The 15,629-nt window shown below is 32.9% G+C and overlaps 1 protein-coding gene across 4 annotated transcripts in view; it reads right to left on the bottom strand.

Annotated features, from left to right (window-relative positions):
• Positions 1–14,668: 14,668 nt before the first annotated feature.
• Positions 14,669–15,629, bottom strand: part of LOC104587729 (syntaxin-132-like) — an 86,668-nt gene continuing 85,707 nt past the window's right edge. For 2 of the 4 annotated variants that reach the window (XM_088890513.1, XM_088890517.1), the window contains one exon: positions 14,669–15,187. In XM_088890513.1, coding sequence (XP_088746639.1) covers positions 15,014–15,187 — 174 coding nt within the window. In that variant the 3' untranslated portion in view covers positions 14,669–15,013. The remainder of the gene's footprint in view (positions 15,188–15,629) is intronic. The other 2 variants (XM_088890511.1, XM_088890510.1) reach the window with 2 other exon arrangements.

Here is a 15,629-nt window from a genome sequence, read left to right as displayed (position 1 = left end):
GTCTTTTTTCTCTTCATCTTCTTCTTTCCATATGAAGGCCTATGCTGATGCAGATTGGGTTGGATTCCCTAACACACGCCACTCCACTACCGGGTGGTGTATCTTCATGGGTGACTCTCTAATATCATGGAAATGCAAGAAACAACAAACTGTTTCTAAGTCCTCTATGAAAGCAAAGTACAGGGCAATGCCATTTATTTGTAGTGAAGTTGTTTGACTTCATTCTTTATTTCAGGAGTTGGGTCATTCCTCTCCTACGCCCATTCCTCTGTATTTAGACAACACTACTACTGTTAAGATTGCCTCTAATCCTGTCTTTCATGAAAGGACAAAGCATATTGAGGTGGACTGCCACTTTATCCGCGACCTGTTTCTTGCAAACTCTATCTCTCTCCCTCATGTTGCCTCTGATATGCAAGTTGCTAACATCTTCACAAAGGCCATTACATGGTCCCGGCACTTATTTCTAGTAAGCAAACTGATGATCATGCCTCCTTTGCATCAATTGGAAGGGGAGTGTGAAGAAACTCCCTGATGTACCATTTTACTGTAGTTCTTATTGTATCATTTCTCTTATTTTATTATTATTTCCTCTTAAGCCCTACAAGGGCCTCTCTATAAATTCTCTAATTTTTGTTGCCCTACAAGGGCCTCTCTGTAAATTATTTAATTTCATTTTCTATATAAAGGACCCTTGGGGTAAGGTTGAAGCATCCATTCTTCATCCCTAGAATTTTGTATTTTGCTCTGGGTCTATTGACACTCTATAAATAGAGGCCCTCTTCAAACCCAAAACACAGAAGACTCTACATGAGAGATTTCCATTAATGTTAGAATGTTTCCTGAAGTTGACAAGTGAATGTTTAATGGGAGGTCCAAAGTGTTGGAATCAAAGTTTAGGGTGGTCCATTGTCACAAATGAAAGTATAAGTGTCACTATAAAAAAGTACAAGGTGGCAGTTTACAATTCATCCTATTTAATTTAATTAAAGTATATATAACTTGTTGTACACATTTCATAAAAGAAAATTGTGGTTGAAAATGAGTTAATTACTTAAAATACCCCTCAAATATCTTATACTTAAAATATCCTTAGGGTTTAGAGCCTATTTAAAATACCCATTAAGTTTCCAAAATTTGACTTTTAAATTTGATAAAAAGACTCTTTTGTAGGGTATCACTTACCGGTGGATAAGTGATATCCATCTCCCAGGTGGATAAGTAACTTTCCCACCTGGGGGAAGTTGCCAACACTTGAATGGGACAAAATTGGTCCTTTAATAATATTTTTTTATGGCTAAAAATGCCATTGTCTTATTTACATGAGAAATAAAAGAACATGCATAAATGCACTTACACAGGTAAATAACTTACCAAAAAGCCAATGGGGCCTTATTTGGATTAGGGTTAGATACCTAGCAGGTGTGGCATACTTAAAGGTTTTATCTGGATTAGGGTTTTAGTATAAATTAAGTCTCTATTTCAGATTTGAGTCTCTATTTCACTTTCTCTAATTAATGGTAAACTTCCTAAAATTGTAAAGAAACTCAATGAAACAATTGCAATTATATCCTTAAGCCCACAAAAATTATCAATTAAGTTCTATTAGTTTTATGAAAAATGTAATGACAGTTCTTTCCTTTTACACCTCAGTGCTAAAATCTGATTGGAATACCTATATATACTCACCATTTAAACCAATTACCTTCACATGTAATTTGTACAAGAGTTCAATTTCCATAGAGGCACTTTCAAAAATAATTTTCCAAAACATTTTTGCAAAATAAATATCTAATATATAATAAGTTAAATTTATAAATCTTTTTATAGTAAAACACTGAAAATTGTTATAGGACAAACCCCAAAAAAAAAACTTTTTCTAGAGTTGTATGCAACAAGTACTCTTCCCATATTCACTTTTAAGTTGTTTAGAGATAAAAAATACTCAAGTGTTGGTACAATTAGAATTCCCCATTAGGTATCCCAATTCAACTAGGCATCTTCAATAATTATCCTAGTATTACCCGAAGATAGCCTAATTAGTATCCCTTTGCTAAAGTTCTAGTGTAACTAGTATTCTTGATATATGTCCTAAATCAATCAAAAGTCTCAATAATGACATTATTCTCTTGTTTAAGGTTGTGGATCTTATTAAACATCCTCCAAACCCTAAAACCAACTCCAATAACCCAACATACAGAATATGTCAATCAGTTGTCTATGTGGTCTCACCATAATATATGAAAGTGATGGGACACAAGGTACAAAACTTTTTGTTTTGTTGCTGTAGGTTAAATGGGCTAAATTTGGATATCCAAGATGAAAGCCCATACTTACAAGAAACTCAAGTCTAATTAAGTGGGCCTTGGCTAAGCCCAACTCTACAAAACAAAGTTCAATTCAATGGACTGAAGTGGGATCCACTAAAAGAGTCCCTAAACTCTCAAAGTTATCTAGAATGAAATCTAGATAAAAGATATGGCTAAGTAAATCCTGTTTAAGATGGTCATTCTAGCCTTAACACTATATAAGCAGATAAGAGAAAACGTTATCTCCTAATCACATGGGCCCCATGAGTTGAAGGTGATTGGTTGAAGCTCCAATAGATAAGCTTTCACTAAGAAGGTTGAGACCAACTAAGACTCTCTTCAATCCACCTCTATAAAAGGTTCTCATTCACAAAGAAATGACTTTTTCTAGAATTCATAAGAGAGATCTTTGGGAGAACAAGAAGAAACCTTCAAAGACCTACATCTATAGAAGACCCCTAGAGTTCTTCATCAACAGAAGCCTTAGAGTTCTTCACAAACTCAAGAAATCCTAAGGCTGTGTTTGGCTGCAATGCAAATAAATATGCACTAATGCAAAACCATGGCGGTGCAAATGATTTGAGTACAAATTCTGACCTATTTTTGTTTCAAATTTTAGCTTATTTTGTTTGATTGCAGTACAAATGAAGTAAATTAAGACATGGAGCAGAATAAAGTAAAACCCAAAATAAAATTAAATAAGAATTTTCATTTAATTTTGCACTCCAACCAAACACAGCCTAAGGGATTCTCTATAAGAGAACTCTAAGGCGCAACTACAACAAGATCTTCAAACACCGGTTCAGAAGGAAGCTTCACCAACTCTTGGATCATGCACACTTTCAAATTCATCAAAGAACAAGCATTTCAAGCCCTCGAACTAGAGGCGTAAACCAGGCTGTAATGCTTGTGGCACGGTACGGCCTGCCCAAAGAACACTTCCAAATTCATCAAAGAACAAGCATTTCAAGCATTTCAAGCCCTCGACCCAACCCAACCCGGCACAACACGATTGTATGGGCCATGCCCGTGGGCTAGCACGAAACAGCCCAACCCTCAGGCTCGTAGCACTCCGAGCATGGCCTGCCCGAAGAACTAGTTGTTGGAACTTGGACCTACCCCCCAATGGCTAGTTTCAACTTTTTGGGTTTTCTTTTTACAAAAATACCCCCCCCAATATAAACAACTATATAGAGAGGTATTTATGTATTTTGGTTTTAGGGGCTTGGGGGAGATAAAATGACAATAATGCCCCCCAATAACTATATAACAACTAGTTTAGGGGGGTATTTAGGTAAAGTGAAAAATAGCTTTATTATGACCAAAATACTCCTCCCAATAATTAAAAAATGGCTAGTTTTTAGGGTATTTTAGACAATTGAATTATTTTCAATTCCTATAAATAACCCTATCCTCCACACCAGTCCACCATCCTCATCATATCAATTCAACAATTCTCTTCTTAATTCTCGTACTCTCTCAGTCTCTCATATCAATATTCTCATGTAATCTTATACTGTCATACACTTGGCAGTTAGGCACTTAACAATTTAGCTATTTAGGAAGCTTTGAGAGGCTTCAAAGTTCAACCGTTGAAATCAAGTTGAGGTTCTGAACTGGTAACCTGACCATCCAGGTAAGTGCAATTAAATTAATTTTTTTTTTAGAACTAAAAATATTGACCGTCTCTTCCTCCTGAAACCAATTCCCTAACGATTCACTAGCCTGATTTGGAAAATATTTAAAATAGAGGAGGTTGAGGGAAAAGGGAAAAAGAACCATTTGACAAAAAAGTAGGACTAACTTTAGCTTCGATAGCAAGGGTGGTAGTGGTCACTTGGCCAAACATTTGCTCTTCCATGAGAAACAAGAAAAAAAACATCTACTTTAAAGATTTGTTGGATGTTGAGGATAAATTACAAGACAAAGAAGGGCATGGCACTACTACACTTGATGAAGCAGATGATTAACGTCAAGGAGATGGAGTAATTTTTTCAATTTTATTTAAAATATTTATTATTTTTTCAACAATGTAACTTTTTATTTTCAATTTGTAATTTTTTATATTTGAAATGAAATAAAATTCCTATTGTTTTTTTCCAATTTGTTAGATATTTTATTTTTTCAATTTGTTCCCAAAGTGAGCAAAGCCCAAAGGAAAGTTAGCAAAAATAAAAGTCTAGGCCTTTCTAGCCTGGTTCGGCCGATAACCTAGCCTAGCACAGTTCAGGTCCACAGCATGGTCTACAAACCGCTTGGCCCAGGCCTGTGGTCCGACACGAAATGGCACAGGCCCATACGAGCCCGGTCCGTGGGCCATGCTGAGCCGACACCCCAAGTTATCCCAGGAGAGGGAAGCACAACCCGACTCAGCCCACGTGTCGATACGGTACAAGCCACTCTTTGCACGAGCCACAGGCAGGCTGTGTTGTGCCAGCCCAGCATGCCCAATTTACACCTCTACCTCGGATAGAATCTTCAAAAAAGAGAATTGGAGGATTTTTCATTGTAAAGAGATTAAATCTTAGAGATCTGAATCCCATTTTATTAAATATCATGGATTTGATATTTGCCATTATTTTTTGAGATTCCCCTAACTCTCCCTATTTATCAGTTTGGTGACCTTCAACAACGATATGATACATATGATACAATGCAGTAGGTATATACTACCTAGTGTATACTATATTATATAGCGATATAGGCCATGTCAGCAGCCCTTTTCTTCTCCTATTCCCCCTTTTTTCATTTCTCCCTTGTCCTTTTCCAGCTCTCCCATTGAACATTTCTCCTCTTATCCTTTTCCCTACCTAGGCCTCTCAATAGGCCACGTGGCAAGATATTTCCAAAATGCCAACTATTTTTTTGAAGGCAAGTATATTTCATTCGATCCAGAAACTTGAATACAAAGGATTGGTAATAGTACCAAGCAAGAAAGCCCAAGACAAATTCTTAGAGAACAAAATATACATGAATAGTGGATAAAGGAGGAGAATGAACTTCTGCAAAAGACAAAAGGTGAGTAAAATCACCAATAGAAGAAACAGCAATCTGGTGCAGCTCCATCCACCCAAAGTGAGAAAAATAAACAGGAGGGACGCTCAAAGAAAATGGCAAAAAGTCAGTAATAGGGCGACCAAGAAAGCCGCAAAAGGCGGCAGAGTCCCAAAAAGCTGCAACCGTTTCCAACAATGCAACCGCCACCAAGAGACTGCAACCGCCAGCAAAATAACCTTCTTACCAAAACTACATAGGATTTGGACTTCGAGAAACAGCAATGGATGACAACCAAAGTAGCAATTGTGGCCAACACCCGACAAGAAAAGACTGAATAGTGCATCCCGTGTACCAAGTTCCCTGCACAACAAAAGAACAAAAAAGAAAAATATGTAAAGGGGAAAACGACAGAGGATGGAAGAAGGAAGGAAAAACGATAGATAATGTAAGGAGGAAGAAGAATTGAAGCGGAAGATGGAAAAAAACGACAGAGGATGGAAGAAAAAAAGCAGAGTCCAAAATGCCAACTAACGTGACCTATTAGGAAACCAATTCATAACGCATGGTTTCAACACTTTGAAAAAGCAAATGTTCTGCCGCTACATTGCCTTTCTCCTCCCTCTTCTCTCCTCTCTCTTCGTTATTAACCCTAAATCCTCTGTCGAATTTCCTTATTTCAATTTTCAAGAACCCAACGGCCAACGCCTCTGTTTCATGAGCCTGACACCCCTGTTTCAACCAGAGTGTGTTTGTTGCCCATGTAGTGAAATTCACTGCAGGCAGGCCTTAGGTCACCGTTCCTTTCTCAGTGAAGTTGAGTTTTGATCACCATTCGTGACTGTACCATCATCGTTCGTCTGTCTTTTGTTTTGATTACCGCTTGTATTTGTTTAAATACAGTCCCATCCGGTTTTTTTTTTTTTGTCTCATCACCGGGTTGGAGTGTCTTCGTTCTTATCACGGTTGGAGACGCTCTCCACTCACCGGCGGCCGGCGACTGTGATCAACAACCCAGGTATGTTTCGTTGTTTTGATTTTTTTTTTCCTTCATTTTATGTTGTTTAAGCTACTTATTTGTAATATGGGGGAGAAATAACCGGTTTTAGCATTTCAACCGCCCCTAATATCAGTAACATGGTGTCAGTTTGTATATTGAGGTTGTTTGGTATGATGGCGTTTATAAGATAAATAATTTGTATGATTTTATCTTGTAAAACGAGACAAAATCTATTGTATGATTTTTTTACACCTCATCGCCAATAGACGTCACTAAACGTCATTAGGCGCCATGTAAGCCAAACTATGAAAATCGGTCTTGAAAATGAGTAAATGGTTCACATGATTTTCGAGAGAGTTATAATGGCTCAACCAAATAACTTTTTAGGTATTTTTTATTAAATGCATCTCCAATGCTAAACTGACACCGTTTCTTCCAAAAGCTACATCGATATCAAACACCATCATTATTTGGATTAATAACACGATTGTCTTCGGGTTGGGTTGTGGTACCAGGTCGGGTTAGTTTAGTGTTTTTCTTTGAGTTTTATTTCTAATCGAACCTGGTTCCATTGTGCTATCAGTTCGATTGCCCATTGAATCCGATTTTAATTTATTTAATAACAATGTTAAACATAAGTTATGATTTTTATAATTAATAGTTATTGATTAATTAATAAATATTATTTATTAATTAATAATACTGATTAGTAATTAATAATTCATATTTATTGAGTATTAATTATCTAATAATTAATTTACTAAATTATCATATTTGATATTTAATATTAATTTACCAGAGATACTGTTTATAAATTATTATAATTTATAATTACTGTTTACTAAATTGATTATTGATTAATAAATATTGTTAATAAATCCAGTATTAACTAAGTTGTTATTAATTTACTAAATTAATTTAGGTTCCGTTTGGTTTGTGGGATGGGGATGAGAAAAATGGAAAATTCCAAAAATATTCCTTTTTCTCTCATTTGTTTCAAGGGAAATAGGGAGATGAGATGAGAAAAAAGTGGGATGCGAGATCCCAAAATTGTGCAATCAGGGTTGCACCAAAACAGTGCGACCCCGTGGAAAAACTTGAGAAAACTCGAGTTTCCATCTCCCTCCTCCCATAAAGAGCATCCAAACAGATTGTCATTGTTAGAGTTAGAAGAGCATGAACATGTCGAAGGCAGCAGCGATGACGACGTCAACGTCACCGATCGTGACCATTTGAAAGTTCAGGTAATAACTTTCGGGATGATCATCCGAGACGAACAATAGAAGGAAACGTTCAATAATAGGAAGATCATTCAAAAGTTCAAGTGGAAAAATGCTTCGGAGCAAGTTTGAATAAAATCATCAATCATCGGTTTCTACGCAACTATTTTTTGGAGTAAACTATCAAAGAATAAAATCATCAATCATTGGTTCGGGAATTTAATGGAATTAAATTTAATTAATAATAAAAAAAGAATGTCTCAGAAAGAAGGTCTCGAGGCCATACAATTTACAATGGCAATCGGGAATAAATAGAGAGGTTGAAGAAGAAGAAGAAGAAGAAGAAGAAGAAGAAGAAGAAGAAGAAGAAGAAGAAGAAGAGAAGAGAGGAGAAAGAGAGTGGGAGAGGTGGGAGATGAAGGGGGTAGCCATCGCCTCTGCTCGTCTCGAACGAAGGAGGAAGATGAATAGTGCCATTTTGGCCCCCCTTTTGTTGACCCCATACCTGACTCACGGGAAGATCATTTTACACTTTCCCATCCCATATAAAACCAAACAATGAAAAGTTAAATTTTTACACTTTCCCATCCCATCCCACCCAAATCTTTCCACAAACCAAACGGAGCCTAGGGAAAATTCCCAATAGGTACCCTGTACTTTAGGCCGAGTGCCAATTCCAATTTAGTACCTGAACTTTAAAACGTGACAATCTAGTATCCAAACTTTCAATTTGCGACGATCCAGTACCTGGTGTTAATTCACCTCAGTCAGAACCATCACGTGATATCAGGTGCGGTTTAAACATTTTCGTAATACCAAAACTAACCTTTATGAAAATATTTGGACCATTTTACCCTTTTCCCTTCATATTTCCCTAAACCCCTTTCTCTTCAATCTCGATTGAAGGAATGAGAGAGGAGAGGAGACTTCACTCAACTCCGATAGTTTTACTTGGCGTTAATTCCCGTTCTTCATTCTGAGCACGCTTTACTTAACTATGAAGGTAATAAGTGCAGCCCATTCCATCCCATTCTCTTCAAACTCAGTTGAAGAAACGATAGAGGAGAGACTGGATTGTTCACGTGTAGGTTGAACGAGTACTAAATTGTTCACCAGTGCATACTAGATTGTTCACCGGCATGAGGAACTAGTTGCCCAAATCCGCAGGTGGGTAATTATGTCTTTTCGTATTCTGACTGACAGTAAGTTAACGCCAGGTACTGGATCGTCGCAAATTGAAAGTTCGGGTACTAGATTGTTGCATTTTAAAGTTAGAGTACTAAATTGGCACTCGGATTGTAGGGTACCTATCGGGAATTTTCCCATTAATTTACTAGATTATAATATTAATTTAGCAAAAATACTTTATATAATTTATAATTACTATTTATAAATTATAATTACTGTATAATTAATAGAAATATTGTTCATAAATTACTATAATTTATTATTGCCGTTTAAATATAAATTAGTATTAATTTATTATTTACTAAATTAATTATTAATTAATAAATATTGTTAATAAATCCAGTATTGACTAAATTATTATTAATTTAGTGGATTAAATTACTAGATTATAATATTAATTTACTAGAAAAACTATTGTATTTACTGATTATTAATTAATTAATTACTGATTAACATTCATTTTGTATTTACTAAATTAATTACTAGTTAATAAATACTATTAATAAATCCAGCATTGACTAAATTATTATTAATTTAGTAAGTTCATTCCCTAAATTGTAATATTTTATTTAATATTAATCTACTTGAAATGCTTTAGTATTTACTGATTATTAATTAATTAATATATAATAGAAATTATATAGTTTTTTGTGATGTTGGTATATTGGAAATTTAATTACTAAAAATTACTGATTTTGGTAATTAAGTTCAGAATTTTTGAAAATTAATTATTGAAATCAATAATTACTAAAAATGAATAATTAATTAAAATATTAATAAATATAGATTCAATAACTAAAAATTATCAGTAACTTTTCATTGGAAAATTATTTCAATAAATATATTTTTTTTTACTTTTTAAGTAATTTTGATATTATCAGCAATTTTTTACCAATAATTAGTTATTGGTATTTTTAGTAATAATTAAATGATATTATCAGATAATACTTAAATTTTTTCAATAAATGTAAATTTGTCTTTTTACATTTTCAACAATTTTATATTTACTATAACTTTTGAGTAATAATTAGTGATTTTGGTAATTTAATTACTAAATATTACTGTTTTTGGTAATTTAATTTTGTGAAAGTTAAATTATAAAACTTCTAATTATTCAAATAAATAATTGGAAAATCTTAATAATTTCCCTAATTATTGGGTGCTACATTTATAATTGTCATATTTATTGGACCTATATTTATGGGTTTAGGGGATGACCCCTGGGTAGGAATGGCAATGGTTAGATTTGGGGCAAGGAAAATTTAGCCTCCATCCCCAGTCCCCAGTGGAGATGGGTTCCCCATTGGCAACCTGAATCCCCAATTTTTTTAAATTAAAAGTTCATTTTCGAAAAGGTATTTACTTAAAATAAAGGAAAAATTAAAATGTAAATAATATTTTAAATATATTTAGATATATAATATAAATAACATAATTAGTATTATACATTTAATAGTATATATATACACACATGCACACATATTTATTATATATAATCGAGGTTGGGGTGGGGCATAAACTTCACTCCCCTTTCCCTTCCCTGTCCTAGATCGAGTATTCCTATTAATCCCATCCCCACCCTATCCTTGCTAAGGTATTCTCCATCATCCATGCCTAGTCGGGGAGGCTGGTTGCTCGGCAGGGATGGGGAAAATTGCGATCCCTACCCCTGGGTTATATAGCCCCATAGAGCAATATGTTTTAGGCCCTATGAGCCCTAATGACTTTTTCTTCGTTCATTGCACAGGGGGCCCACTAGTGAATAAAGATATCATCAACCTACTTTATGGGAATGTCAACCATTATGAACCATATTTGACCTTTACAAACCAAACTCATGTTTTACTAGTAGAAATTAATAATCAACTAATAAAATCATGGTTCAAAGTATCAACCATTAGTGATTAATTTTAGTTATTGAGCACTTTTAACCATTGATACTTAGGCTCAGTTTGGAAGGAGTATAAATGCAAATATATAGAGTGCAAAACCTTATATTTTGTATTATTTAGTATGTATTTGCACTGTGCATATTTGCATTTGCACTCTTTCCAAACTGAGCCTTAATGATTAATTTTAGTTAATACCCATTAAACTGCCTTTATTATTCATCTTTTATTATTATTTAAGGTTAAGAATACTCCTAAATTTTCTTTATTTTCCACATTAATAATTTCAAAAACTGATATGTATCATATGATATGTTACGATATGTATTGATATTTCCAAACTTCGTACATCATAATTTGACTATTACAAAACAAATATACATATTCCAAAATTAGCCCCATGTATCAATGTTCCTAAAAATTATATATACATAAATGCAGTTGTTATGACTTTATCACAAGCATGGTTGAAATAATCAATACACCAGATATTGACAATTAGTATCCAGCACTTAGTATCCATCGATACATAGATAGTGTTTAGAGACCCATACTGGACTAGCTGGTCTGACTGGAAAAACCATGAATAGGTCCACCGGTCAGTTCAATCTAGCTCTAAAAGTTGGTGGTGAAAGAATTAACCATAACCAACAAACCAGAGAATCTGTGAACCGGTCTTGGTTTAATAAAACTAGTTGACTTCTTTACTCATTTTTAACTTTTACCCTAAAGTTTGGGGGTCATAACTTTGTGCTTAGTTGTTCGAAGGCACTTTGCCAAAATGCCTTTTTAGCCTAAAATATTAAGTTCTAGTATAAAAGTTTAAAACTAAAATTATATAATAATAATAATAATAATAATAATAATAATAATAATAATAATGACTTGCGACCCAGAGGGAAAAGCAGTTATACCTCTAGGTCTCTATAATCAATACTCATAGATTAATTTAATATTAGAAAATGCCCATTATGCTTTAATTAGTACCCACATTTTATTATTGTTTAAAGATGAAACCTATATCTATATATTAAAACGGAATGTGCCAAGCTGGTACTTTTATACTTTGTGGTTAGTTTTGAGAAGCATTTATCTATTTTTTGGTTGTATTGAGAAGTACTTATTTTTTGTTTTTTCTTGAATTTTTCTCATTTTAAAATTGAATAAAATAACTCAAGTGGCCAATAAGCTTTAAGACTTTTATATCTTTTCAGTAGCTCACCATTAACTCCCTCTCCTCTTTTTTTCATTAAATCTTTTAATTATCTCTTCTCATTAATTATGCCATTAACTCTCTCCTTCAATGACTCGTGACAATATTAATTCTCTCTCCTCTACATTTATCCATTAAATTGCATGAAATTCATTGACTTTATTTATATCTATATCCATTTAAACTTAATTGTAATTTTATATATGTTAGATATATTTATACTAAATTATAATTATCTACAAAAAACAATTATATTGAAATGGAGATATTCAATGATATATTATTAGGCTAAATAATCTATTTCACTGTAAAAGATAATTAATTTTAAGTTAATTAATTAAGTAATTTATATTTCAGAATAAATATATTATTTAATTCACTGAACAAATAAAATAAGTGTTTTAAAAATCAACTTAGAGGCTAAATAGCTTTTGGCTCTAGGTCATGCGTCAACGGTTTAACTATCTAGGTTGGACAAATCAAACCATGACACATCATCCATTTGTATATGTATAACATGATATATTATTGGTTACATTTTGTGTGTGTATATTATTTTAGGTTCAATTTGTACTTTTCTTTTAGTTTTTAATTTTTTATAAATAAAAAGAGCTGAAAATTGAAATTTGAGATTACAAAATGAGATTTTTTTTGTGTGATGAAGTTGCAAAGATCGTGAAATGTTACCCAAAAAAAAAAATCACCTCAATTAGACAACTAATCACAAAGTTAAGTCCTCTACAAGTTTTCAATACATTATATATTATAACCCATGATCCAATGAGTAGATCGAAAGGGTTAATGGTTCAACCACCTAGGTTGAATGGGTTTTGACCAAATCAATGGGTTTCTGACAAAATAATAGGTTTTAGGAAACCTAGAATTAGAAATAGAGCCAAGTGATGGTTTGAATGGTTTAACTACCTGAGTTAAGGACAAGTTGGAAACATTGAATAAAACATCATAATAATTATAATCGGTTTATATTCCATTTGAAATTATAAAAAATGTTAACTATAGTAAAAATAATTTATTAAATTACTTAAATGTTAACTACACAAAATATTAACCTAATACAAAGTTATCTAATAATTATTAGTTTTATATTTAATTTTTATTAACATACTTAAATTCCATCGATAAATAAAAATTTAATATAATTAATTAAAATGAATAAGGATTAATAAAAAGAGAACTAATAAAAGATTATTAAGCTTCAATATAATTTAATCAATTTAAAATCAACTTAAATTCTATTTAAAAATATGGGAAATTATAAAGACCTACTTGGGTTTTCCAACAATCCTATGAACCTCCCTTATATATGTTTTGACCTTAACAAATACCTCATTTATTGTTTTGAAAAATGTTGTAGATATTTTCCTTTTGTTAGCATCCAAAATAGAAACAATGTTGATGTAATGCATTAAATAATTTTCTTTAAATACCAAATTTACACTTAACCAACTTTGTGTAGAAATAATTACAAACCAAAAATATTTTGGTAAAAAACTATTTTTATGTAAAAATAACACAAAAATAATTATAAACCATAAAATTTTAAAAATTAATAAAAACGTTTAGCATTGAGTTAAAAATAATACATATTTATCTAGAGTATAAGAAATTATTCACTCTCACTAGACATCATCCCCCCCCCCCCCCCCCTAAAAAAAAAAAAAAGCTCCTTTCTCAATTATTTTTTCTTAATAAAACCCATGCATTACACGGGTAACAACTAGTTGGTCTTAAATTTCCTTTCTTTTACATATTGGTAATATCAAAAACCGAGATTATGTATCATAAGATACAATACAATATGCATCGATGGTTTTCTTTAACCTTAATCACAAGTCACCACATGAAAAGAGAGATTTTTCCACTAGCTATACTATTAAAATTTGCCAAAACATCAATGCCTTTTGTTTTTATTTTATAGGGAATTTTAGCAACTCCCAAAAATATCAAAAACCAAAAAATAAAATAATTAATTAATAATTTAAATATGCATATTGATTTAAGTCATCTTTTGATTCTTTTCCGATTCCCAATGTTTCTTTAGAATCTTTTGGTAGTTCATACTTCACATAAACTATTAAAACATTATTCTTTGTGTGTTTATACCTTATTTAAAATTTTTTGAGACTTAAATGTAGTTTTAATGATGCATTTCAAGGATTTATTTGACTTTTACTAGCATCTTAATCACCCTTCCAATACATTTTTGCATTTCCAATGCTGTAAACTTTGCATATTACACTGAACAGAACAGAATGGTAAAGTGGGATTCATGTAGATAACCAAAACTATTATGGTGACTATGATGATCAGATTTAGGGAGAATGACGGTTCAGCCCAGAGTCCGAATTTGTAGGCCCAAAGTACTGTTGGGGTAGGTGCCAGCTCGGAATTGATGTCAATTCATGGGAGAGCGTTGGTGCATAGAGAGTGGATTGTTGACATTAAATGTTTATAAATCTGCATGGAAATCAGAAATTTACATTGGGTCTGTCCGTACTTTTCCGTTAGATTTATATCTAACTATTTTATTTGAATTAATTCAAAGCTTAAGAATATTTATATTTGTAAGTAAATGATACTTATTGCTGAATCTGATCCGTTTAGCATTACACCAGGCAATGCTGCATCCACTGCATGTTGCATTGCAAATCGAGTTTTTACCTTACTAATAAAATAGCTTTGCAATACCGAAATTTTGAACCTTGGCTAATACCAATATTTTGAACCATAACCAGGAAAATAACATTTAATAATAACTTGTAAACAATACTAAATATCTAATTGTATGAAGGCCCTGTTCGCTTTTTGGTAAGTTACTTATCCGGGTAAATGCACTTACCCAGGTAAGTGTTTCCCAGGAAAGACTTATCCAGGCAAGTGCATTTACCCATGTTCTTTTATTTCCCATGCAAACAAGACAATGACCATTTTAGCCATAAAAATCCATTATTACAAAGGGGCATTTTTATCCCGTTCAAGTGTTGGCAGCTTTTCCCCCGGGTAAGTGATACCCAGGAAAATAAACTTTCTCTAGTCCCCACATAAATCTGAAAAAAGAATATGAAATTTTTGATCAATAGGAATCAAAATCTCATTGACCAACTTTTCCCCCTCTCAAAATCCAAAAAAAGAACGCCCCCAAAAATAAAATCAATATATTACATGACATGCTGTCTCAGTTATGCACCATTATTGCTGCTCCAAGGCTTGATCACAGACACAACAGTGATGATAATAATTATAAGTAGGAGAAGAATAGCCATACACAACCATTTGCGAGAGCTCTTCTGCAGACTTCTTGCCCTTTCAAGAGCAGTATTTCCTGACTGTACGTGGTCAACTGCACTTGATACCTGAGAAAGTGGCAAGAAAATCAACATTAAAACTGTATTTTCCGAGTATTATAGTTGGGGAATGAAGCTTTGGTTTATCTTGAGTGCATACTGAAGACTAACGACATATAAAGAAAAGCAAGGCTTGAAGAGTATTGGAAACATGTATTTATTAAGAAGACTTTTAATATTATTCTGTTGTGGGTTTGATAGCTAGAACAATTTTCAAATATATCAAATTTGAGTTTTCAAAAGCAGTGGTTTAGTTCAAAAAGCATTGGGGTTTTCAAAAAGTTTTTGGAAACTGCTTGAACAGGTTTCAAGTTTTGAAAACTGACAAGGCATTTTGCAAGAATGGAGAAAGGACGAATAGAGAAATCAAACTATAATGAACACCTTGAAAGTAATCCCTAAGGCTCGGTTTGGTTTGTGGTATGGCCGTATGGGGAGGGAAAATATGAAA

Source organism: Nelumbo nucifera, chromosome 6 (assembly GCF_055504915.1).
Source record: "Nelumbo nucifera cultivar China Antique chromosome 6, China Antique-T2T, whole genome shotgun sequence".
In the NCBI taxonomy this organism is placed as follows: domain Eukaryota; kingdom Viridiplantae; phylum Streptophyta; class Magnoliopsida; order Proteales; family Nelumbonaceae; genus Nelumbo; species Nelumbo nucifera.
The sequence above is the reverse complement of the archived record's forward strand: the minus strand, read 5'-3'. Positions and strand labels throughout refer to the sequence as shown.